Source organism: Rhinolophus ferrumequinum, chromosome 7 (assembly GCF_004115265.2).
Source record: "Rhinolophus ferrumequinum isolate MPI-CBG mRhiFer1 chromosome 7, mRhiFer1_v1.p, whole genome shotgun sequence".
Taxonomy (NCBI): Eukaryota; Metazoa; Chordata; class Mammalia; order Chiroptera; family Rhinolophidae; genus Rhinolophus; species Rhinolophus ferrumequinum.
Window position 1 is genome coordinate 32,699,784 of NC_046290.1, and position 27,441 is coordinate 32,727,224.

The 27,441-nt window shown below is 37.0% G+C and overlaps 1 protein-coding gene across 1 annotated transcript in view; it reads left to right on the forward strand.

The window, feature by feature from the left end:
- ITGA2 (integrin subunit alpha 2) overlaps window positions 1-27,441 on the forward strand; it is an 88,202-nt gene that overhangs the window by 46,744 nt on the left and 14,017 nt on the right. Inside the window, exons 7-23 of the mRNA XM_033111129.1 lie at window positions 267-415; window positions 3,888-4,038; window positions 4,314-4,479; window positions 6,995-7,071; window positions 8,841-8,979; window positions 9,870-10,015; window positions 11,688-11,831; window positions 13,499-13,702; window positions 14,412-14,548; window positions 16,890-17,029; window positions 20,214-20,365; window positions 22,567-22,677; window positions 23,238-23,320; window positions 23,739-23,880; window positions 24,993-25,082; window positions 25,674-25,750; window positions 25,837-25,920. Coding sequence (XP_032967020.1) covers window positions 267-415; window positions 3,888-4,038; window positions 4,314-4,479; window positions 6,995-7,071; window positions 8,841-8,979; window positions 9,870-10,015; window positions 11,688-11,831; window positions 13,499-13,702; window positions 14,412-14,548; window positions 16,890-17,029; window positions 20,214-20,365; window positions 22,567-22,677; window positions 23,238-23,320; window positions 23,739-23,880; window positions 24,993-25,082; window positions 25,674-25,750; window positions 25,837-25,920 — 2,192 coding nt within the window. The remainder of the gene's footprint in view (window positions 1-266; window positions 416-3,887; window positions 4,039-4,313; window positions 4,480-6,994; window positions 7,072-8,840; window positions 8,980-9,869; window positions 10,016-11,687; window positions 11,832-13,498; window positions 13,703-14,411; window positions 14,549-16,889; window positions 17,030-20,213; window positions 20,366-22,566; window positions 22,678-23,237; window positions 23,321-23,738; window positions 23,881-24,992; window positions 25,083-25,673; window positions 25,751-25,836; window positions 25,921-27,441) is intronic.

Consider the following 27,441-nt stretch of genomic DNA (forward strand, 5'->3'; position numbering starts at 1 on the left):
AATGCTTAAAAATTTACAGCTATAACACTTGAGAACCAAATTATACACAATAGTACTTTATCTTGCTTATCAATAAGTACTGTTACTGTACATTTACAGCCTCTAACAAAGTCATTCCACTGGAAGAAAAATAACTTATGAACAAAGTCAGAATTGATTTCCTTAAGTCAGAGTCTAGATGCACTTTTGATTTTCATTCTATTGGTTAAATAGAAATGATTTATAACTTAATGACAACTCTTTAATAAACTTCTGCTCTCTTGCAGGTGGGATTAATTCAGTATGCCAATAATCCAAGAGTTGTGTTTAATCTGAACACTTATAAAACAAAAGCTAAAATGATTACAGCAACATCCCAGACATTCCAACATGGTGGGGACCTCACAAATACATTCAAAGCAATTCAGTATGCAAGGTAAGTTATGAAGCGAATAGGCCAATATTTTGATAAAATAGAAGTTCTTATAAATAACAAAAAGAAAAGACAAAGAAAAATAATATACCTTGTATCCACACTGAAATCAGAAATAATAAAGAAAAGTTTAAACATTCTGTAACACTTTGAGAAGGCAGTAGGACATGTAATTTAAAAATCTTTGATTTCTAGGATTTTCATGAAATATTGCATGAGTTTTTAAGATTTTATATGACATAAATGAAATTAAAAGACCTTAGGTTAAAACAGTAGGAAACAGAGCAATCTGGAAGTATTTGTTAATATTTATCATGGCTACAAACAACTTGAGCTAATGGAGCACTTCATGCTAATTAAGAATGGCCATAGAATCTTAAATGTTAATGACCTAGGAGTCTGAATCAAATTGAATGGGTTTATAATACTCATTACAATCTGGAGCAACGTGGATTTTACAACTATATAGCACTCTCCTAATTCTTAGCTCAGTTTCTCTCTTTTTGACCTTGTCCTTCACTCTGCTCGAATCAGAAGCCTTTACAAAAATGCTAAACACTCTCCTATTGGGGGAAGGGGGTTATCACTTTGTGAGGGATACAAATGATAAATGTCTAACTATTACATTGTTTCGTACACCTGAGACTAATAAAAAAATATTATTTTTTAAAAAAAAGATTAAAAAAAAAATGACAACAATCAGCACACCTTCCCTTAAACCTACTTCTTGCCTTTTTCATCTTGTTGTTCATCCCTTCCTTCTTCTTATTCCTTCTTTCCATTAATTACTTGAAAGAAGTGTCTATACTCCTTCCCTCCACTTCTTGAAACACATGGCTCTGCCACCAGGTAAACGTGGCCCCTCAATCACCCAACAACGCAGTTGTCCCCTCAAGCCTCACCCTCTTTAGCTTCTCTTGAACATTCAGTGATGATGAGCACACACTGCTATTCCTGCTCCTGTTGCCATGACACCACACACTTCTAGAATCCCTTCCAATTTTTGTCAACAATTTTGCCTCTTCACTGGCTCTTTTTCCTATTTTTCTTTCACTAAACAGAGCCCTCTTTTAATTATAGCCCTTTTCTCTTAGGCATTGTACCCGTTTTCACAGTATTAGTGTTAGACCTGTGTAGATTACCCTATCGCTATGTCAGCTCTGAACGCTCCCAAAATTCACACAGGGACCCAGGTGATACTGAGTGTTGGCTCACTTTTCAAATTCAATAGATCCTAAACTGGCCTCATTCTTTTCCCTACCCCTCCTCATGACTTTGTTATTTCGATTCATGCTACTGCCTATTCCACCAGTCACTGAGACTAAAAACTTGATGGCTTTCTGTATTCTTTCTTTTCCTCCTTATGGGGGGGATCACTTCATAGATTGTATAGATTTCACATCTGATCAGTCACCACATCCTGTCATTTCTGTTTCTGAATTTCCTCGTATTTGCACCTTCTTTTCTCTGTGTGTATATTTCTCTGTGTGTATATATACAAAATATATTTTGTATATTAGTGTTTCTATAAACTGGTGACTCTCCCTATATGTCTTGAAGGACTATGACAGAACTTGGGTGATTAAAAAAAAAAAGGCTAAGAGATAAGAAGTCCTTTTAAAACACCATGTCAAATATAAAAGACCCACAGAAAAAGTTAATGGGTTTGATTATATCAAAATATAAAATTCCGTACAGAAGTAATATCACTAAAATTCAAAAGATGATTAATGAGTTGAAATTATTTATAGTATATATGCCTGGATAATTTTCTTTATTAACAAAAGATCTTACTAATCATTAAGAAAATGATGAATACAAAGAAAAATGGGCAAAGATAAAGAAGTATCGAGTTCATAGAAAAAGAAATTCAAATGGCTAATAAACATATAAAGTGCTCATTATCCCTTCATAATGAAAAAAACGCATATTAAAACTGCGGATATATATCATTTGTCACTTCTCAGAATGCCCCGAATTAAAAAGTTTAATAATCGTCACTGTTAAGGAAAGGAAGTGGTGAAATGTATTGTTGTACACTGATGGTAATATAAATTCCTTGAAGTTTTTGAAGGTCAATTTGACATTATCTATGAAAACTAGAAATATATATATCCTTTGTTCCAGTTATTTTATCATACATATACATTTGAAAAAGTATGCCAAGATATATACACAAGGACATTAATTACTTAAAAAAAATCAAAGTGGCCTAAATACCCAATAATGGGGAATTTGTTAAATAAGCTATGATGCCTCCAAACAATGCCATATTATACTCTTGTTAAAAAAAAAAAACCAAAGGCATCATACGTGCTGGTATGGAAAGATCTCTATCAAAATGAAAAGCAACTATATAGAATATGATTCCATTCTTGTAAAGATTCAAGGGGTAGACTCTGATATACACCTACATAAAACATTTTCTAGAAGGAAACATAAAATGATAATAATGAGTACATTTGGAATAGGGGCTCAGTATCAAATTTTTGTTTTATATGTTTACAAATGCTTTGACTTTTTTTTAACATGTGTATTACTTTAAAAAAAATTTGTGTTGGAAAAGTAAATGATGCAAATTCAATGAGTAAAATTTATGACAGGAATGAATATCATTGCGCTATTGATTAGTATTAGTGAATTTATTTATTTATAATTTACTTATAGGATAGGGAATATAATCAATAATGTTGCATAGATTATGTAGGGTGCCAGGTGGATACTGGACTTATGGGAGGATCACTTCATAGATTGTGTAGATGTCTGACCACTGCACTGTATACCTGAAGCTGATATAGAATAATACTGAATGTCAACTATAGTTTTAAATATATATATATGTTTTACTATATGTTTTACTATATATAGTTTACAACTATAGTTTTAAATATATATAATATTAAATATATATATACATATATATATATATTTTTTACATATATACATATATATATATATATTTTTTTTACATCACAGGATGTAAAGTACAGCACAGGGAATATAGTAAATGGTATAGTAACAGTTGTATATAATGTTAGAAGGATAGTAGACTGGGAGGGGAGTTATCACTTTGTGAGGAGAATAGATGTCTAATCATTATGTTGTTTTGTACACCTGAAGCTAATAATTTAAAAAAAAACAACTAAAAAAATAGTATTAGTGAATTTAATTTTCTTATCCAAAGGTAATTAAGTCTAAGGATTCCTGATATAAATATGTACATGCAAGTAATACATACACACACCATGTAACCCATGGAAATTATTTTTAATGCCAAGCAAGACATATTTTTATGTTTCTCTACAAACTATAAGTAGAATGTACTTAAATATGTCTACAGAACTGACGTGGAGAGAATGTCTAAGTCACTATAGGTTATGCTTAAAGAAGTCAGTTTCATATTTATATTTCTCATCAGAGGTCCACATATTAACTTCATCTTTTGATAGTGAATCTTTAATTTTATCTACCACAGAGATTTCGCTTATGCAGCATCTGTTGGTGGACGACCAGGTGCTACCAAAGTAATGGTGGTTGTAACTGATGGTGAATCACATGATGGTTCAATGTTGAAAACGGTGATCGATCAATGTAACAATGACAATATACTGAGGTTTGGCATAGCAGTAAGTGGATTTTCTTTTTAACTGTCTCTCAGTTGATGGGTAAATGTTTCTTTATAACATCACTTCCTAAGACTACCTTTCTCGTTGGCTCTCAAAACTTTATATTAAAAAAATTTTTTACTCTATCCGTGTTCTTGCTGGTTTTCAGTACCATCAAGTAAGGAAATGTGGATTTAATCCTCCAGAGGACCTACTGTGTTCAGAAATAGCCCAGAAAGTGCTAATTAGATAATTGGAGTATAGCAGTAATGACCTTTTTTTCCTCTCTTTTCAAGGTTCTTGGGTACTTGAACAGAAACGCCCTTGATACTAAAAATTTAATCAAAGAAATTAAAGCAATTGCCAGTATTCCAACAGAAAGATACTTTTTCAATGTGTCTGATGAAGCAGCTCTGCTAGAAAAGGCTGGGACAATAGGAGAACAAATTTTCAGCATTGAAGGTAAAAGAATTTCTTCTTTCCAAAACTTTTTTCAAGAATTCTTGATTTTATTACCACCTATTTTCTCTATTAATGTTAACTTGTATGCCTTGTATGAAAAGAATTCTTATAAATCAGTTAGAAAAATAGGCAAAAAACATGGATAAGTATTTTATAAAAGATAAAATACCAATGACCAATAAACATAAGAAAATATCCTCAATTTCAGTAATTATTTTAAAAAATAAATCAACTTTACTTTGTACCTAAAAGATAGCAAATAATGTCTAATCTTGGAGAGATTATGGAGAAGCAAAGAAGCTCATACACTGTTGGTAAGATTATAAATTGTATAACATTTTGAGGGGCAATTTAGTAATATCTATTATAATTGTAAATAGCTTTACCTTTTTGCACTAGTAGTTCTATAATCATAAAAAGCTTTCCTTTTTTTACACTGTGTTATATAATTTCTGAAATTCTTGAATTTGTTTACAAAAACATGTATACTTTAAAATTAGAAAAATATAGTGAAGATTTTTAGTAGTTCAGATTTTGAGGAAACATTATATTTACCAGTTCTACAGTAATTTACTTATATGGCCTTGGAGAAATATCTCATGTTCAAGAACTCATTATGTGGAGGACTGGAACATACTGAGTGAAAAATCCCACATGACCCAAATCCTGGATCCTGCTGGTCAACCTAAATAACTTTCAGCAATAAAGAGCACATTTTATTGAGCACCTACTATATGCATCATGAACTGCTTCTGAAATTGGGTCCAAGGGGATTGCATAAATTAAGTATTCATTGCTCAGTCATATCTTCATCTCCTGATTATCCACGGGAAATTTCTATCCCAAAAGTGATGTTAGTTCTTAAACATCCTGTGGTGCTTCTAAGTTCTTTAAATCATCCTCAAAATCTAATGTGCCCTGAGAAAATAAAAAATTATTTGGCTACCTATTGTAATAATGTTGGTTGTTTGTGGTGGCATGAATATGAACAATTGTAATGCAGTCTAAAAGCTAACTAGTAATGATTTCATGTGTTATCTGCTAGTATGGATTTTGGGGGAACACTGCTCTACTTTATTAAAAATCATCTCAACTCATCTTGCATAAGTTATTACAACACTTCTGAAATAAGTTAACCATGTTGTGTGATACAGTTTGTCTTCTCTATATTAGAGTGGCAGTCCAGGAATTTAGCTTTGTTTTTGCAAAGATTAGTGAGACTTTTCTATTTTGACCACACTGTATGGAAAATGAGCACTAATTGCGTCTTATGGTTCTAGTGTCAGAGGCAAGCATATATGTTGAGAGAGGACAAAATTCCCAGTAAAATTCCTACTCAATCTTGAATCCTGGTTCCTGAAGCCTAACCCAAATATGTTTAGCACAGCCTTCACTACAGATCAATTGCTGAACTGTTCCCAAAGCATCTGAGACACATGTGTATTTATTAGTACCAATATTTAAAGGCTAAAGCTAAAAATTCACGTAGTTTCTTAGCTAGTAATGATAATTTGTTTTTTAAAGTCCGTCACCTCAGTTTTCATCTTACCTCATCCCATATATTGAGTGTTCTTTGATATCAGGAACTGCATAAATATATCAATGAATATATTAATACATAATCAAGATAAATGCTGTTGATGTAAAAAAACATCCAAACCTATAGAGATTTGTTTTTTTTGAGCCAAACTGACAATTGCTAGGAAGCAAAAATCTCAATGGATTGAGAAAATTCTCCAGAGAATGGTAGTTTTGCAGGTTATTTTTTCCATTAGAATCAAAGGAGGAGACGTAAGAAGGGTTACGTGAAATCCATTGGTGATAGAATAAGGGGGTGGGAGAAAGCAAAGCCGGGAAATCTCTGGGATTGGATAAAAAGTGAAACAGAGAGACACATACCTGTTTTACATTGGTGGGTACAGTATCATTAATAATTAACATTTATAGCACAAAGAGATGGTATTAGGGAACAGATAACCATAAGGGGACTGTGGTCTCCTGCTCTGGTTCAGTGGGTGTGCCCTCAGTGGTCTGGAAAAAGAGATGACTCTAACATTTCAAAGGTATGTTATCTTAGATGCCAAAAGACAATAGACAGGCTCATTTAAGGTAAAGCTTGACCTTTGTCAAGGAAGCTGCCGGCCTGGGATGTGACTACCCCCATGATCTGGTTTTAGTTAGGAATTTTTATGTTCAGATCATCCTGTGGTTACTTGTGGTGTCTCAGTTTGTAGGGCCTGCCATGCAGGCCTCCCCTGAGCGTGTCAGGTTTAGTGTGTGGCTCCTTTTTCATCCACAGTTCCAACTTCAAACAATACCTTGGAAATATTGTGTGTTTCCATATCTGCAGAGTACTTTGTTAGTGATTTCTTACTCTCAGAATCTACCAGCTCTGTATTTTTGAGTAAACACTAGAACAGTGTGTGTTTGTGTGTGTATGCACGTGTGTGCGTGTGTTGAAAATTTGATTTAAAATTGATGACAATGATATAATTTTTGAAACTGCTATTTCCAGGTACTGTTCAAGGAGGAGATAAGTTCCAGATGGAAATGTCACAAGTGGGATTCAGCGCAGATTACACTCCTCAAAATGTGTGTATATCACATAACTTCCCGCCATGACCTAATGATTCTGGGCACGGTGGCCTTATACATAAAATGGGAAAAACAGCCATCTAGTGATCAACAGTTCTGATTCCTAGTCATAATCACTTAGTTTCTTTGTGCTGCTGATTTGCAATCCAAAAAACAAAAGTTAATAATGCCTTCCCTTCCCCATTTCACAGGGATTTTGTATGGGGGGGGAAAAAAGATAATATACGAGAAAGCCTTTGAGCGCTCCAGGGAACAGGCACTGTGTTAATTCAAGGTATTGTTGTAGGAATTTCCCTTGAATCAATGAATTACTGGAAAAGTTTGTAAAAACGCAGACTCTTGTCATCACTGTCATTGTTGAATTCTGAGTTGCCATAATATCTCCTTGCTAAGAGCAGAGATACACAATAGTTGAAAAAGGAAGGAATGAGGAAAGATGTGAGATGGGAAGTTTTCTTAGCTCAGCCAAAGTCCACTCTTCTTTCTCAGAAGCATCCATCTCCCTGGCCTCTGATTCTAACTCTGCTCAAGATACGAGCAGAGTAGTAAAAAGGCAAAGAGCTAGGTGACATTAAGAAATATTCAGGGACAAATATGAACTCAGAGGATTTGAGCAGCATAACAAAGGACCAGACACAGCTTATTTTCTCTCTGGAATTAAAGGTGCTGCCTTTTTCTGGATCACCAATTGTTAGAGATGTTCATAAAAGTTACAGGTCTTTCCCTCAAAATAAAATAAAACAAAATAAAAAAAATAAATGAATCCACACACACAGAATTTTGCACACAATTTCCTGAGGTTTTGGTACACTTCCTGAGCCCCTTGCTGCTCCCCCAGATTCCGAGTCCTAGATTTATGACAATTATTCACATAGTTTCATGGTCTCTTATTCTCAAAATGAAACATACCATTTCCCTATGTGCTATTTTTAATGGCTTATTACATTTCAATCCAAAATCGTATCATTCATGTTTCCCAATATCTAAGACCAACAATTTTAAAATAATAAATCCCATCCTGACCAACCCGGCCTTTTGCGAGGGTTGATAGCTTTGAATATTCAGATTGGGCTCTGAGTCAGTCCCCAGTAAGTCATCTCCTCGGCCCGCCCCCCTAACCAGTGCTGACCTATGGCTGTTTTCTTTACATTAGATGGAATGTCACAGCAGCAAGTGCCTTTGGTAGCTGTGCTGTTTTGAAATAAGTGGGATAGGATAGAGTTGATAGAGGAACATTTGAAGAGGAGTCAAGAAGAATGAAGAAGAAAGTTGAAAATAGAATGGGTCTGACAGGGGTGGGATAGCAGCGCCACCCGACCTCTTCCTTCCTCTGTCAGCGGCACTTCCGATTTCTCCAGCCTGCCTCATACCAGACTTTTCTTAGGAATCTGTGACTGGAGGCTCCTTTCTGACTCCTTTCTAAAGGCTCACAGCTCTTCAGCATTTGCAAATATGTGCCTTTGAATGAAAATTTGAAGATGGCTATGTGCTCCTCGTGACTACAGCTTATTACAAAGATTTATCTATACAACGTGTGGTACTAAATAAAGCTTGAGGTAGCACAGCCCTCAGGAAGCCTTGTCCGGCACAAATAGATTAAAACAGTTCTGAGATATATCAACATACATTTGTATCATTTTACTTCATCATGCTCAGTTTTGTTTTCCTTAAATCAAGATGATTTATTTCAATGGTTTGCTTACCCTGCATTCTTATGATTTAAAGGTGGTTTGTTTTTAATGATCTTCAATTTTTAATTATCTTAGGATATTCTGATGCTGGGTGCAGTAGGAGCTTACGACTGGAGTGGAACTGTTGTTCAGCAGACATCTCATGGACATTTGATCTTTCCTAAACAAGCCTTTGACCAAACTCTGCAAGACAGAAATCACAGTTCATATTTAGGTAAGGCATGGCAGCCTTTGGCTCAGCACATTTAAGTTCCCTTCCTTTAAACCAGCTCCTGGTTGAACCTCAGAACCAGATCAAAACAGCCCTTAAACTGTCATCTATTTATTATATTTGTGACACATATTTGTGTTGCTTCTTTGCCAATCAGGCCTTCACCCATAACCAGTTAATGAAATGCTATATTATACTCACTAATCTCTTCTGGCTGTTCAAGCAGTTGTTATTCCTGGGACATAATTGTGTTTCTCCAAAGTGGAAATAGTTCCTAAGAGCCAGTACAGTTAGTAGTAGTCTTATATTAATTTAGAGTTCTTTGTATTTTTGTTCCTACAAAAAGCAGTTACCGATTTTGAGTACTACTACAGGATGGGCTGTTCTATCGATGTAAACATTTAAACCCTCCCAACAACTCTTTGAGTGAAGTTTTATTATCCCCATTGTACCTTTGAGAGCCAATGAGGTTAATGACTTGCCTAAAAATGTGAATAACTTAGTAAGTGGTAAATCCACAATTTGAACCTGGAACTGTCTGACTCTAACGCCTATGTTCTTTCCACCGTGCAATATTGCCTTTTGAATTCATTTAGCTATTCATTAAAGAAATATTTGTTGAATGCCGGGTTCATGAGTGGCTGATGGGAACAACCCAGAATCTAGGGCTCTAGGGTCTACCTTTATAGGTAGATGTCCACCTATGCAGGACAATCAAAGGGCAGAAGCAGTTCACCTTAGAAAAGGAAGACGTGCCCGTGATGATATGCTCAGGACACCAGGAACTGTGCGTCACACCTAACGAGAAAGGCCCTCGGTCATCTCTACTAACTCTGCAGGCCTATCTGGCTGAGGTATTCAATGGTACCTACTCTGTAATTCCTTCTTTCTAGGTTATTCTGTGGCTGCAATTTCTACTGGAAAAAGCATCCACTTTGTTGCTGGCGCTCCTAGGGCAAATTATACTGGCCAGATAGTGCTGTATAGTGTCAACGAGAACGGCAATGTCACAGTTATTCAGGCTCACAGAGGTGACCAGGTAAAGTCCATTGTTTAGTAGATAAAATTAATTTTAGGGACAACCAGGGAAGGTGGGGAGTGGGAAACTGGTAGAAAATTACTATTTATTGAGTGCCTAACTGTGGTTGGCTCTGTAATTTGCCTTTACTTTAATATTCCTTAAATCTTTACAAAAGTACTGAGAACTACCATCTCCTTTTGAGAGGTTACTGACAGAGTAACTACCTTTCTAAGGTCACTTGGTTTTCATGGGGTTGAACTGTCATTAAAACCCATTCCCTGGTGGCCTCAAAGCCTGTATTGTTTGGCTACTTCCCACTCCATATTTTTGATTCCCCAGATTAATGATGCATGGGCATTATTTAGTCATGATGACAGACACCTAACCATTGCTTTGTAGGCAAGCGCCTACTAGGAGCCAAGGATTTGGAGGCGACATAATGAGAAGAAGGGAGCAGGATAGCTGAGCTACTGCATCTGGGCCTGTCAGTCTGTCCTATTGCTTTGACCTCTCTGAAAGTAAAGCAACCCTCTTCTTTGCCATTTTTTTCTCACGTATGACAGTTTCGTAGTCAGAAGGTATCATGACTCTTAGTCATGGTCCACTAGAGCTAAGGCCAGCTGATAGATTCCTATTTCCTTACTAAGCAGTTCTGACACATGGGCTTGGCACATATTTGAAAAGAGCATCATGGATCTCCAACAACCAGGAGGAATTTTTCTTCCTTGAGTATCCACAGGTTTCTCTTCTCTGGGATTAAGTCTGAGTCCATAGTCTCTATGGATTTACCAGGAGTAAGAAGACCTGAGTCTTTGACTTTCATGACCAAAAACCAGCTATGGTCACATACTTTTCCTTCTTCTAATATGTTAAAGAAGGGTGCTTTTATTTCGAGAAGGAATCATTTCTTATTCGTTTTCAAATCCTTAAGAGGTATTCACAGAGGCATACGTTGAACATCAGTTGAATGGGACGAACATTCGAATTCCCAGATTCCCAGCCTCCTTCATTTCGTTTTATCTCACCTAGTCCTTGCGTCCCAATCTATCCGGCAATTACTGTCCTGACCCAGATCATGCCGTGGACACATATATCACTCATGTTTTCCCACTCCTCTTCTCCTAGAAAGCTCCCTGTCATCTTTTAAGATGCAATTCAAATAATACTTACTCTTTCTAACCCTTCCCGACTCCCTTGCACTCTGATTACACAGCATTTGGTACTTGCGTCTATAATAATATATTTTACCATGGACCCACAATTATTTGTTCCACTTCCCTCTTCCCCTTCCCCTTCTCTATAATACACCCCATATAACTTTCAAGTGTTTCACTTTTAAGTGTGGTCTTCAACCCATCAGCATCAGAGACACCTGGAGTGTTTGTCTAAAATACTGTTTTCTGGATAACATCCGAGGCATTGCATCAGACTCTTTGGAAATGGGTCTTAGGAATCTATATTTTAAAGATACTTTCTTGGTGATTTTCATGCACACTAAGGTTTAAGAGCCTTCGATGTGATACAACCTGAGAGAAGGGACAATGTTATCCATCTTTATGTTCCTAGCACTGTATAAGTATGTAGTAAACACTCACTTTTTGTTTGTTGGATGCATAAATAAAAGTTCAGTGTAATGGGAGGAGGATATCAATCCTCTGGATCCTAAAGTTAATATGCTTTATTACTCCAGATTGGCTCCTATTTTGGTAGTGTGCTGTGTTCAGTTGATGTGAATAAAGACACCATTACAGATGTGCTGTTGGTAGGTGCCCCAATGTACATGAATGACCTAAAGAAAGAGGAAGGAAGAGTCTACCTGTTTACTATCACAAAGGTAAAAAACATTATTACACTGACTTAGTTTAATTTGCTTTAGTATTGGCAAATGAAAAGCTAACCTGCATTTTTGCAGATTAAAGAAAATGTACTAATATCATAATAATGCTAATTTTCATATATAGTATGGTTTATATTTCATCAATTTGAGGATTTCACCATTAAGTTATAATTTTAAAAATCACATTAAAAAGCATAACCTAGAGCTTAATATATAGTGCCATTTTCCATGAGAGGTCTTTGAATATGTGTTTTCTTATTCAAATAAAGTTGTTATAAATTCGTATCATTTTGTAAACACACACACACACACACACACACACACACACACACATACACACATTTGTGTATTTCCCAAGTCTCTTATCCAATTATTCTTTGCTGTCAAGGGATAACAATAACAGGTCAAAACTATCTTGTTAACATTTTACAGTGAAAAGGACAAATTGTACCAGGCACTTTGGAAACCTCCATATAATCCTGGATGCTTTCTACATTAGTTTGTCAGGAAATTCCATTGCTTAGTGTAACATTTAGGTATATACCCAACTCTTGGAATTTCTAGTCTTTGCACATAAAACTTAGCATACTCTAACATGGAAAACACAGTTTTTCCAACTTGTAAACTGAACTCTCTAAATCCATGCACATAAATATAGTGACATAGAAAATTAGATGACTATAGAAGGGAGAGGATGGAAAATGACAAGCTGATATTAATATAGTAAATATTATGTTTAACTATTGTGATATTTTTGTCCTACCTTATTTATTTAAATTAATGTAAAAATGAGTTCTTGAACAGAAGCAATTAAAACAAGTCTAAAGCATTTAAAGAATGTATAATTGAGTATGCAATAAGGGAAGGGCATATCTACTTGTCTGAAAATTTAACAAATCCCAGTTTCTTAAATGTTTCTTGCTTATCAACTATTCTGAATTATCATTAATTGCTGAAAGTAAGAAGATCTCCTAATACTTTATCAAACTTAGTAACAAATTGATTTCTAGAAGATTATATAGAGGAAAAAGAATCAACACCTCACCCAGTTTCATGGTTGAGGAACATTGCTTTCTTGTGAAGTCATGAAATATTTCCATTCTTAACTTCAAAATCTAAAACAATTGTGTCTTTTCAAGGAAATTTCTTTGGGTAGAACTATTTAGTGTTTCTTATAATGGGATATTAACAGTCTCATTTTTCACTCCCTATACCATTATAATTATACCACAGTTCAGTAATTTTTAAGTAAAAGCCTAAATTAAGATTTTGTATTTTATTTTGTCTCTACCTTAATTTTATTCAAGATATTAGTAGTTTTTCACCAAAAAATGTTTAAATCAAAAGGTTTAGAAACAGGTGAAAATACTAAATATTGAGGAAAAATAGAGACAAAGGAATGGATACTTTTATACAGGTTGTGTAGCTACAGTAAACAGAATTGCCTCCTTTGACCTTGGTGTATGAGCAGACACTCTATGGCCTTACTAAAATTTTTATTTATAATTCTCATCATAATTAGAAAATTTCGAATTCTAGGTTTACAACCCTATCCATATTTAACAATTTGCAAATTGGTTTGGGCATCATTTGCTCTGAATTTTAATTATGAAAGTTGTAAAGTTTGCTTTAATCATCCTCCATTTTTTTATCCCTTTTGCAAGGGCATTTTGAATTGGCACAAATTTCTTGAAGGCCCCAAGGGTGTTGAAAATGCTCGGTTTGGTTCAGCAATTGCAGTTCTCTCAGACATCAACATGGATGGCTTTAATGATGTGATAGTTGGTTCACCTTTGGAAAATCAGAACTCTGGAGCTGTGTACATCTACAATGGCCAGGAGGGCACCATTCGTACAAAGTATTCCCAGGTAATCCCTGAGTTTCATGGTGATGTATTTACATGTGAGTGTCATCGTGTTGGAGCTAGAGACTATCACGTGGACCATCCAGTCCTTCCTTCTTCTTTTATAACTTTGTTCACTCATTCAGTAAATATTCAGTGAGCTACTACTGTGTGTCAAGGACTGTTATATTCATTGGGGATGCTGTAAAGAACAGGACAGACAAAACTGCTCTTCGTGGATCTTACATTCTTGTGTAAGAGACAGAGGAAAAGTATGATAAATAAAATAAAGTGTTCCAGATAGTAATCATGATAAGAAATTTTTAAAAACTGAAATAGGGAGTCATTTTCAGGGATGGGAGGTGTCAGGTATTTGAAAAGGTGACCAAGAAGGCCTCACTGAGAAGGCAACTTTTGAGTAAAGACCAGTGAGGTAGGAGAGGAATCAGGACCTGAATTTGCATCAACTCCTTCCCGGTTCACTGATCTTTCACTGCTTCGTGCTGGTTTGTGATTTTATGTTAAGATTAATGCTGTTTCTTTGATGAAAATATGGCTGCAAGAAGGATAACCAGATTAGATAAGATGTGATTGAAATATCAGTGGAATTTTATGAAGAACAAAGCAACCTGGGAAATGGCTATGTAGAGAATTTAACAATGCCATATAGAAGCTGCCTTTTTTCTGTTTCGGTTGCTGAGCACTATAATTTCTTGTCAAACTTGCTCTTTCAGAAAATCTTAGGATCCGATGGAGCCTTTAGTAGCCATCTCCAGTACTTCGGGAGATCCTTGGATGGCTTTGGAGATTTAAATGGGGATTCCATCACGGATGTGTCCATTGGTGCCTTTGGACAAGTTATTCAGCTCTGGTGAGTCAGTGAGAGCCAGACAGACACAAATCAGCTAACTGAAAACTGACCTGCTAAGTAGAACACATTGCTGTGCTGGTTATTGTGGAAATGCCACATGCATTATATAAGACTCTGGGACGCTTCTGTGGCATGGTTTGCATAAGGGAAGCAATATGTTTTCCTTGGTGAGAGAAAAAAAATATTTGCCTAACATTAGAACTAAGTTTCTCATCTCTATGTGGTGAGCAGAAGTGCATTGAAAAGACAAAGTCCTTATATGGGATCCAGGAAGTTTTGAAGTATTATGTTCAAATAGCCTTACCTCAGCTCACGGAAAGGAGGCCTCATGAGAATGCACTAAAAACACTGAGCACTCAGACCACACAAGTAAAGTGCAACTTCTCATGTGGTTAAAAGGCATCTTTTAGAATTATTAGTCATAAACAAGAAGCCATTATTTAGCTTTAGCTGACCTCTCATTGACCTCAGTAGGAGTTGATGAGCAAGGGGGTGAAGGTGGCGGGAACAAGAAGGGGTTCAAGGACCATGTGATTCAAGGACAAAAATAAATACATTGGATGGGTGAGGGAATAGGATCAGAAAGAGAGAATTTGATCAAGAGTCCCCAAGAAAATATAGGTCAGCCATTCATTTGTTTCTGTTGAAAAATGTGTTTTAAATGTCAAATACATCAAGAATAGAAAAACACTACATATCGATGCTGTGTTCTTTTTGAGTTTAATGATACTATTTACAGTATCTCACTTGTGCTTTTAAAGGATGAAAGGCACTGTTTTTAGTGCATTATTTTAATGAAATCCTCTGTGGAAAAAAATACAACTCAAGGATGATATTTAAGACATTAAAAAATATGAAACTATATTTATTGAATAAAATCAGTTAAGAGTAGCTTACCATTAGAAAAATACAAGGTGTGATAACCTAATTATATGACTGATTTTTAAACAATAAGAAATCCCACATTTCAGTGAATACCACCCTGTAGCCATCTTGGTAGCCTTCTTCCTTGGTTGGCTATATCCCTACTATGCTATGACACTCTCTTTAATATAGTCAATAATAGCCAAACTTTTTTCTTTAAAGGTGGATTTGATTCTTCAAAAAAGTTAAGACCCATGAAATCAAATCAATTTATTAAGGTTCCGTCAAGCTAGGTTAAGACCATTTTGTGGTCACATTCCTATAAGGTGCTGAGACTGGTTTTTCTGGTGACTTCCTGAGACTAATTTTTAAAAAACAAGTTTACGAAATAATTTACATCAGTTCTACCTCTACTGGGATCAGTGCTCAGCTTCTCAAAGAGATTGACTTAAAGAAAACATTCACTTAGACATGATAGATCCCGTAAGTTTGAGAACATGTTGCATTTGTTATGAGATGTTTTATGACTGCTTTGTTAGGGGACCTGATAGATTTATGATTAACTATCTTAATAATTTTTCGATGGACTCAAGTCCTGAAATTAAAAGAAAATGTTTTCTGTCTTCTTGTGGTACTTTTCAAAACAGGTTAATTATTAATGAATAATTACTACTTGATTTTTTTGTAAGAAAGTTAAGGGTGTACACAAGGGCTCATTATGGTGAAGTACAAATTCCACTGGCCAAGGAATTAGACCATGGGCTCCAAATCTCTCACTTGCTAATAACTATTACTCAGCGAACTGGCAAGTTACCAAATGCCTTTGTGTCTCAGAGTGTTTCATTAATAAAATGGAGATAATATTTGTTCTCCCCCTTTCACAGGAGTATTGTAGCAGCAAATGAGGTCATGTGTATGGGAAAGCCCTTCAGATATCTAAAGAGCTAAACTAGAGTCAGAAGTCTGTAGCGCCCTGCCTGAGATGGATTCCTCAGCCACATTCTGGCATCAGGCTAATTGTCACTGTCCTCGTCTTAAGCCACACTTCAGTGACTCATTGCCAGCCACTGAGGCAACAAGGAAACACCCACAACCGCGCCTCAGCCCTGCCACCCCCACCTCACCACCTACTCTCTCCCCTACCTTTATGAGAAGAGAGAATATCACTGCATCCGAATGGCAACACAACGGAGACCATGACTTTGTACTTCACCTGCAAAGAGGTTACTGATTCTCATCCTGTGCTCAAGCGTGCCTTCATTAAACAAAAAATATTAAGTGTGAATTACGCTAATACAATCACAAAAAGAACATTACCTCTACCTGCCATCTTACAGTTTTCAAATATGAAATAGTGCTAAAGTGCTTAGATAGAGAGTAGAGAGAATAACTGGATAATGCTGGCACTGGGTCCCCTATGTAAAGGTTGTATGCGCGCTCAGCAGTATGTCACTCTGTTTCCATTTATGTCTTTCAGGTCACAGAGTATTGCTGATGTATCTGTAGACGCTTCATTCACACCAGAGAAAATCATTTTGTTCAACAAGAATGCTGAGATAAGCCTCAAACTGTGCTTCAGTGCAAAGTTTAGACCTACTAAGCTAAACAATCAAGTGGGTGAGTAGCCCTGAGACAATCTGTATGGAGATAGGTTTGCTTATAGAGCTTTAGTCCTGAATGTAACCTGTATGTTGAGTTTGTAGACCAAAACAAACAAGGGTCTTAAGTGGCAGACATTTAAATTCTCATACATTTGAGGTGCCTGAGAATGGTTAATTAGGTATGGAATGTTTGTTTAGATCTTCCTCTGTCATCTCTAGAAGGTGCTATTCTGCAGAAAGTTGTAATCTCTATGGCATAATCGAGGGCTTTCCCAACGCTAGCTTTCAAGTGTCGCTTACCCACAAGTCCCTTACTGAAAACCTTGGGCACATAGATTACGCTGGACTACAGCCTGTATTAAAGGAGAACTCTGCATGTTGGCTCTGACATGATCTAGGTAGTGTGTTCAGTACAAGTACCAAATATTGTTCCTATTCTTGAGGAATTAATAAGCGTGAAACAATGAGAAAATATAAAACAATTTATGATTTATGCACACTGTTTTCAATTTTCTAAATAATCCAGAGAAGTGAGTAAAAGTCTGAGACATGTTGTGTCAGCAAGTGACAGTGAGGAAAACTGGGCAAATGTCCACAGGATTGTCATCGTCTCTCTCCTGGTCCATGGCTTGGTCATCTTTCAGGGCTTGGGTGAGGTCCTGCGTCCTCTCTCAAGTCTTTTGTAAGCACTCCATCTCCCCTTCATTTCTCCTGCTCCGGTTGTGTCCGCACCCTCCACATGTAGCAATTGATTTAGTACGTGATTAAACTCTACCTTCTTTCATTTGCTGCTGTTTCATGGGTCCTAATCTCCCTGCATCAGCTTTTGGTTCTAAACTTCAGAAACATGTAGTTCCTGCATGTATGTCATTAAATGGTATACAAACTTAAAGACTAGAAATATGGAAGTAGGCTAATTCATACCAAGAAATAAATAGATTACGAACACACAGCAGAAGTTAGATTCACATCTTGGCACACTTTCCATATTTTCCTACTTTCCTTCTCTATCTGGCCTTTTTTCCCATCAGATGCTCAATCACTGACCCAATTCTGATTAGCACATCTCACAGACCTGCCTTATAGCACATCCATCTGAGGAGCCATGATAGTTCAGTCGAAAACCATTAACTGTGTAATCATGAAGTGGTGAGATGTAATGTACAGCATGGTGACTATAGTGAATAATACTGTATTTATTTTATATTTTGAAAGTTGCTGCAAGAGTAGATTTATTTAAAAGTTCTCACAACAAAAACAGTTGTAACTGTGAGGTGATTGATGTGTTACGTAACCTTATTGTGGTAATCGTTTTGAGATTTTATATGTGTGTGTGTATATATATATATAAAATCATTATACTTTATACCTTAAACATAAACAATGTTGTATGTCAATGATACCTCAATAAAGCTGGGGGAAAAATATTAAGTGGCTAGTCTGCCTAAAAGATTAATTTGGAAAATACATTAGCTGGCAGAAATGGCTGGCTGGTCACCTCTCCTGATGCTGTAGCATGGATTTGTCTCATGTATCTTCCTTCACTTTTTGACTGTATTTAACCCCTTCTGTTGCCACACACTTGGTAGAGAATTTCTGCTTTCGGAGAATTTCCTCCCCTTCTACTCACTGTCTAAGGTCTCTGGGTCCTGTTACTGGGTACCTTTCTCTTTCAATCCTTTTCCTTGATGCCTTTTGGTCCATAGAGACAAGCCAGTCATGATCATTTGTTACTTAACTGCTTGGCTGGCAATCATAGTATGTAAGATATGAATTCCATCTTCACAACTTTGGAAAGTGAAATTATAAAGCATATGGTCTTTTTTATTTGTTTCATCAGGTGCTCATTCCAGTTTCAAGTTAACAACACAAAAATTAGTATATTCCCTATGAGACTATTTATCATTTTTAGCAAGCTGCTTGAAAAAAATGACATAGTATTATCATGTGTACTAACTTTGTTCTAGCTACGATCATCTCCCTATCATGTTTCCTCTACATATTATTTTTACCACTTATTTTTAGTTTATTTGATTCTGTTATATTTTAGCTATCATTGTTAAACTCCTATGAGCAAGAAAAAGTATACAATACCGGTAACAGATATTTCAAAGGTAACATATAGAATTAATGTTTTCCGAAGTCTATTCAATCTTTAAAATATTGAAAAGTAATAAAATAAGATAGAGTAACCCCAAATAATGCAGTTGGTGCTATGAATAGTATCAGATCTCTCTCGATTTTGGACATGCAGTCAGCAGACTATAGTTGAAGGTTCTGATCGTTTGGACATTGAGTACTAACATCAGTTTTGATCACATTTGCTTTTCATTTCCATTTCCCTCAATTATATAGGTGAGTAAATGGAGGTCCAAAGAGGTTTAACAAATTGCATGAAGTCATACAGCTCATAAACGACAGAATTAGGATTCAAACCAAGTGTGTCTGATTAAGAACTCATTACTGCAGTGTTGCATGCCTTTCTCTATGTAAGCATCTAGAATATGCCAGGCACTGCACATGTCCTCTTGGAATGTCTCTCCATGTAAGCATCTAGAATATACCAGGCACTGCACATGTCTCCTTGGAATATCTCAACCAATCCTCAAATAACAGTTATCCTCACAACTGCATGGAAGCAGCAAAAACATAGGGTCTGATTTCAAAATCATCCAAATTTTATTTCTGACCATGCCCTAGCTGTGTGAACTAAGGGGAATTATTTCACCTCTTTTATTTTGTTTATTACCTGAAAACTAGGGTAATAATATCTACTTTCCAGGTTTAATGTAGAACTTGTAAAAGGTAACATAGAAGAATGTGTTTAATTGTAGGTACTCAATAACTGTTCCTTTCCTTTTGTATTACCATGTTATGGATGATGTTTGGAAAACGATGTTTGAGGGAGTAATTTGACCAACATCATGCAGATTTCCCAGTGGCAAGTTCACTTCTCTTTCCACTGCTTCAAGCCACATTTCTTTAAATTACATTTTTTTGTGTCTACAGTCACATACATCATACCAGAGCTAGAATTACAAGTGTCGTAGGCTATCCATGATTCACAATCCATCAATTTAAAGACCATTTTATATTTTCTCGAAGTCAGAGACTTTATCCAATAAGACAAAGTAAAGCAGGGATGCTTTTGCCTTAAAATTTTTTTTTATAATAACATTTGTTTATGATTTTTATCATAGCCATTATATATAACATCACAATTGATGCAGACCTCTATTCATCCAGAGTAACCTCCAGGGGGTTATTTAAAGAAAATAATGAAAGGTGCCTGCAGAAGAATATGATAGTAAATCAAGCACAGAGTTGCTCTGAGTTCATCATCCACATACAGGTGAGGCCTCAGGGTCATCCCTTTTCTGCTCATTTCTTCTTAAAGTCTAATGAATGATGAAAATCTAAAATGGAAACTTAGGAGTTAGAATATGTTTGTCCTTCTAATCAAATGCTTTTCTAGTTCTATGAACAGGAAGCATATTTCCTTTATGCTAATATATATGGTCATATTTTATTATAAGTTAGCAGCATTACAACTAAAATGAGATTACAACTAAAATGGCTAAATATAAGATTCTTAAAGAAATCAAAGGTACAGTGCTTTATTAAGTGTTTAACAGAGAGAACTTTTAGGTGACAGTAAATTTTATTTTGCCATTTTCCTATCATCGAAAAAATTTATTCATTTTTAAGCCACTGAAAAGGACAATTCCAATTGTATTTTCCACTACTGGATTTAAATTAATATAAGTGAAGGATGTTAGATTATGAGATAAAAATTATTTGCTCTAATCTTATACCATAATTACTACAGTTCAAATGGATTTTGAAAGTCTCCCAAGTAGGAAAATTGCTCTCAGTAGAAAACTTCCAACAGGAAATTCATTTTGTAAATTATATGAATATTTCCCCAAGAAAACATATAATGGTATTTTAAAGTATAATTTACTCAGGAAACCATTTTTAAAAGAGCTGTTTAAGAACTTCTAGAATATGGTTCTCAGAGTTTAAGATGCGCAAGAATTGCCAAGGAAACTTTTATAAAATGCATATTCTGGGTCCCCACCACCAGAAATTTGAGGGTTTGAAGGTTTAAAGGGCACCCCCCAGATATTTCTTATGTAGATAGACGGTGCAGAGACCAGATCTCAAGAAATGTTAAGTATAAGAGTTAAGTGGAGGCTTAGATGAATTAAAATCAGTTGAGTTGTTTATTGTTCAAGTTGAAGGTTTCTTATTTGTGAAGGCCAGGACTCTTTCTGTTGTTGAGGGCCAATTATACAGATTATTTAAAGGAATAAAAGCTGATTTCCATTCTCTCCTATCCTTGAGCTAAGTGGTAAATCAAATTAAATATGTAATCCATTGTGGGGGCCTGAAGACAGCCAGGCTGTTGTTCGTATATAGATCCTATTCACTCTCGTGTGCACTTGTGAAGTTTTTAGACGGCGTGTATTATTTTGGTCAGCTAAGAGATGTTTCAGTTAACACGCCCTATTTGATATCAATCCCGAAGTCCATCCTATGTGCCAACTGAAGAAGCATTGCCTTGGAGTTGGGAAGCCATCCTAGTAGTCAGGCCCCCCAGAAGGGCTCAGGACAATAGTAAGTCCTGCCTGTGAATGAACTAAGTGATAACCGAAAGATCACTTCTCAGGAAAAGACAAATTCAATTTTTAGTGTTCCTCATTTGTCCATTGTTCTTTCCTGACAAGACCTGGGAAGATGTTTGTGAGGACTGCTAGATAACACGTACAACCCCGTTTTGGCATTTTTACATTTTTCATTTGCCAGGAAGCCTCAAAAACAAAGTGGCCCATGACTCCTGGAACGTTGCTCGTCCTCCCATTCTATACTAAACGCACAGTGGAAGAGTGGTGCTTAGAGCCGGGTGGCGTCAGCTTCAGTGACTGCTGAGTGATATGTGCCTCGTCTTCTCTGTGCAGGAGCAGTGCAGCTTCTCGGTCTGCTAGAGCCAGAAGTTGGGGGACCTGGTTTCAGATATGGGCATCACCTTTATCTGGTTTTGTAGCAAAGTTAGGTTCTGACGAAGGAAGGGAGACTCGTGTCCATTGCCTGCCAGCCAGCCCAAGTACCTTCCCTTCAAGGTCCTAGTATTCGCTCCCGGAGACTTGGTCAGGACCCCTAAGGAGTCTTGGCAATAGGAACTGAAAGGACATAGCCAGCAACGCAAGAGCCAGGTGCTGACATAAGGGTCTTCGGAGCATTAAAACTGGGTATATCGTCTATATATAATGGTGTATAAATAATGAGACTACTGCTGAGCTTCACTGGGAATTTGCTGCTTCCGATATTTCCTGAACCCATGTCACTGACTTTCTTAGTAGTGGACAGGCTAAGAGCAAAATTAGGACAGTAGGGAAGAAGCGAGATTCTTAAAAATTCAGAACAAGGATATTCTACATAATTGAGAGTGGGCTGTGTTCTTAACTGTGGACACCTTTGTGGTCGTTTTCTTGTTTTGAAGCTGCCATGCCCTAATAAACTGTGTGTTGTGTGTATGTGTGTGCGAGTTAGAAGCCCTCGGATGTTGTCAACGCCTTGGACCTGTGTGTGAACATCAGCCTGGCAAACCCTGGCACCAGCCCTGCCCTCGAAGCCTACAATGAGACTGCCAAGGTCTTCAGTGTAAGTGCGGTTTGCCCTTCCTAGAATTCAGACCGACTAACAGACTTTCACAGTCCTTGCAGTAATGGTTGAAACATGCTTAGGACCTTAGCCTTTAAAGTGTTCATTTTCTAAATGCAATAGAATTACTTATGTGTCAAGTTCACCAGCACATAAATTCCACGAAGGCTGAGATTTTTGACTTCCTACTTCACTGCTCTACTCCCAGCCCCATCAGCAGTGCCTGGCTGACCCACCACCGGTGCTCAATAAGTATTTGTTGAAGAAATAAGTAACAATAAAGCAAACGCCTTGGGCTCACCGCCCAAATAAAATGTTACGAAGACCTATGAAGTTCTGTGTCACTGCCCACCCCCCTCAGATCCACATTCCTCTTGCTCCCCCAGACATCAGAACCTGGAGTTTTGCATTTATCAATGCTAAACATGTGTATATCCCTAAAACATTGTTCAGTTTGGCATGGTTCTGACCTTTCTGTAAATGGAATCATAGGTATTCTTCCACAATTTGCTTTTCTAACTCAAGAGCAGATGTCTGAGGTTGTTCTCCCTTTTTTGTAGATCCCTTTCTATAAAGACTGTGGTGATGATGGAGTTTGCATCTCTGACCTAGTTCTAGATGTGCAACGGCTGCCAGCTGCTCAGTAAGTTTCACTTTAAAGCTCAGTATAAAATGCAGAAATAAAAGACACATTTGGTTATGTTATTCAAATGAATGTTTATAGAGGTTTTTTTTTTCTACAAAAGAAATACCATAACTAATAAAGACCTTTAAAATCTAAATTTTAATGTATACCATCCATATAAGAGTGAAACAATACAAAATATAAAACCATTTGTATTTGGATGGTTCCTTTCCCTGTAATGTAATTAAAGAAGAGAACCCAACAGCATTTATTTATTGTATCATTTTACAATGAAGATAGTTTATTATTAAGGAATTTTCTCAGTATTCCAAATAAATCTAAAGAGTTTATTTTTTTTAAAATGAGTGAAGTATTTGAATACTGGTCTTTTTTCCCCGCTTACTGACTTTTTCTCCTTTTTCTCATTTTTGAACAGAGGAAAACCCTTTATTGTCAGCAACCAAAACAAAAGGTTAACATTTTCAGTAACACTGAAAAACGAAAAGGAAAGTGCATACAACACTGGACTTCTTGTTGATTTTTCAGAAAACCTGTTTTTTGCCTCCTGGTCCATGCCGGTATGTGATGACACCCTGGGCCTACCGCTGTTGTGTTTCCTACTTGTAGTCAATTACCCTCTTCCTTATGTGCAAACCTCCCTGTCCTCTGTGTTGTCTGAAAAAGCCCTTTAACCACGATCAGCATGATAAGTCCTAACTTTGTGGCTCCCAACTAGTTAAACCTCCTGAGAACATAGCCTAGCTGTCTGTATATAGGCCAATTCTGCTTCAAAGTTCGGGTCAGTTTTTCCTTTGCCCTGAGACTTGGCAGCAGTGGCCAGATACTCGCATAACTCCTCTTAGCCGTCTGTGTGATGAGGCTGCCATGGTGCCGCTCGGATGCTATGAGCGGCACTTGCTCTGAGAAATTAGAGTCCCGCAGCTGAGCCACAAGTCTTACGGCAGCCAAGATGACGCATTCCAGCGAGGTCAGTTCATCATCTTGACTTGATCACTATACCAGGAACACACTTGACCATGAATGCCCCTGATCCCTCCTTGGGCACCAGCAAAGAAACGGAGAGGAGGGAAAAGCTGAGATTTTCTAAATTAGCTACCTTCTTGATGAAAGAATTCCAAAATGGTTTCAATCCAATTTAAAGTCAATGTGCATTTAATAGACTTAGTGTTCTCAGCCTATTCTGACTTCAGTGTTTAACTTTCCTGTGCAAAATAACTTGTTAAAGAGGAAAAAAAAAACAAACAGCAGAAAACTAAAAAAGATTCTTTAAATTATTTAAAATATAAAGAAACACCAACGTGGAATTCTGTTTTCTTCTTGAGAAACTATAAATTTCAAAAATATTAAGAGAAAGTTATGTATTAAGGACAGCATTTCTGGTTATTGGATTCAAGTTATGTTGTGCTTCTGAAATATAGGAACTGTGATTTACTTCTGGGGGGAAATTTGAGTGTTTGAGCACTCCTTTGATTTGTTGGGTGTCCTTCTTAGCAATGAAAATAGTATATTAGCCACCAGGACAATACACAATTTTCCAATCCCGAGGGACAATAGATTACTTCGGTGTGAAGCAACCTCACTGCTAAAACGTCCACGTGGTTGATACATCCTTCAGCATGCACACACACGTTATATACTAATGGATCACTGTTTCCTTGGTCTCGTTCAGGTTGATGGGACAGAAGTAACATGCCAGGTGACTTCTCAGAAGTCTGTTACCTGCGATGTAGGCTACCCTGCTTTAAAAAGGACACAACAGGTACAATTTGCATTTCCTCAAACCCACCCTACCCCCTCCTCAGCACTAGTGTTAATTCACCAACATACCATCTCCTTTATGACGTATCACCATTCGATAGGCATCACAAAATAACTGGTTGCGTGTTTACAGGAATTTTTTTAAAAATTGAATGTTTTAAGTTAATAATAAAAATGGGATTTCCCCCAGGCAGTTCATTCCAAAAACCATATACGATATGGAAATTTCATTTTTTTCTGAATATGTTGACCAACACTGGTCAAAGTGCAGTACAGAGCCCCAGATATCATTTGTTAATCCCTGGTAAGCCAATTTCATGCAGCACAGAGCTTTTAAATTCAGACAAGTATATATTCTGTGATGTGATGACTTGTATATTTTGATGGAAAGTTAAGCCCTTCTAATTCTAAATGTGTGGCATGTGAAAGCAAGGTGGACAAATAAATAGATGTTCTACAAATCTGAAAGCGTAAGGTATATAAAATTCAGAATCAAACTGGAGTGAGTTTAGTTTTATGGGAAACTTTTTTTTTCATGTGGGCCCCTAAGTATGAAGCATCATAGAGTGATGAATTTTAATTTTGTGTATAGGTGACTTTTACTATTAACTTCGACTTCAATCTTCAAAACCTTCAGAATCAGGCATCTGTCAGTTTCCAAGCCTTAAGGTAAAACATAATGAAGTCGTGAATGGAGGATGGATGGCTTTTATAATATTTCTCTTTAAATAATTTCCTAATGCTTGCTTCAATAGTGAAAGCCAGGAAGACAACAAGGCAGATAATTTTGTCAACTTCAAAATTCCTCTGCTGTATGATGCCGAAATTCATATAACAAGGTAGGTGAAACAGTGGGACACCTAAAGCACACTGGTTTGTAACACATTTGGCTCATGACTAAACAAGTCCTCTATTTGCTCATTCTTACCTGGAGAATTTGAATTAAAATGTTTCCCCCTTATCAACTAAAACAGAAGTCTAGGGACAAATGGTTCCCTAGGGAACTTGAGCAACTCCATAGGTCTTTTCACCAAGAGCACCACCAGCAAGGCACAGAAATAATCCTTCTGCAACCTGCCAAGGAGAAATTGCTCTACAGGCCCTCAGACGAGCTGCAACCTTCCCAAGATGTCAAAGTAGAACATTTAGAGCGCTGAGAGTTGCACTGCTTCCTTCTCTATGCCTCTTTCCTACTGTCCATATGCGATCTCAAGTGATAGCCCCATTCCTGGACTTTGAAATCCCAAGCACAGTGCTCTGCACATAGTAGGTCCACCATAAATATTGAATCTAGTCCCCAAAAATGTGTTTCTAGGTAGAAAATTCCTGCCATAACAGATTAGGAGTTTCTTGCAAACAAGAGGAAATGAGGCATTTTTCAAAGGAGATCATGAAGAAATGCTTTATTCCCTTTGCTTGCCTGCCCAAAGCAAGTAAACCTGAGAGCACTGGCCAAAATGGTACTGGATGACACCAGTTATAGTGATATGTTCAGAGATAGGTGTCCCGAGAAGTGAGTAGTAGGTGCTACTCGCCACAGGTGCTAACAGGTGGTATCAGCACCTTCACTCCCACTGAGAAGTGGTCTCATGAACACAGATACACTGGGGCACAGCAATGCTGTGCACAGGCCACACGTGACAGCCCCTCCACACCTGGGAAGCAGGTCTCTTGCTGGTGAGGCAGGAAGGCAGCTTCCCAGCACAGATGAATGACCCCTGGACAACACACAGCCGTGTATTCCCAAGAAGCCGGGCTGCCAAGCATCCAGTGACAACAGATTTCTCTGACGCCCACCACAGCACTCCAGCCCCTGGAAGCATGGAATATGGGGCCCATCCAATAGATCAATGAGCAAAAACAAAAAGGAAAATGTCATTATGGCTGGAGCCTGAGACACATGAGCAAGGATGAAAAGAATGCTTCTGTACCGAGTGAGTTGCAAATAGCAAAAGCAGAAACCCAGTACAGTCCAAGTCTTCCATTCCTGAAAAATTAATCAGCAACTGCAGATTGCAAAGGACCCTCAGTTGCTAAAATAAGTCAGTGAAGACAAATGCAGCCAACCAGATTGATAGTACCACATTGCCTTAATTTTTTTCTTCCTACCTATATTGATTCTTTCTCATCCTAAATGCTTTTTCTTAATACAGCCTTTTTATGACTCCACTCTCCCACCATGACCAATTTTTTTCAGATATTTTAACATGCAATAAATGTAAGATTGAAGTGGGACTTCACTTTTACTAACTAACATCTTAGCTACGTATTTTTGTGATGGTAAATTGGACTCTAAGACATTCTTTCAAAAAGATGTTCTTTGGGGCGGCCACTTAGCTCAGTTGGTTGCAGCGTGGTGC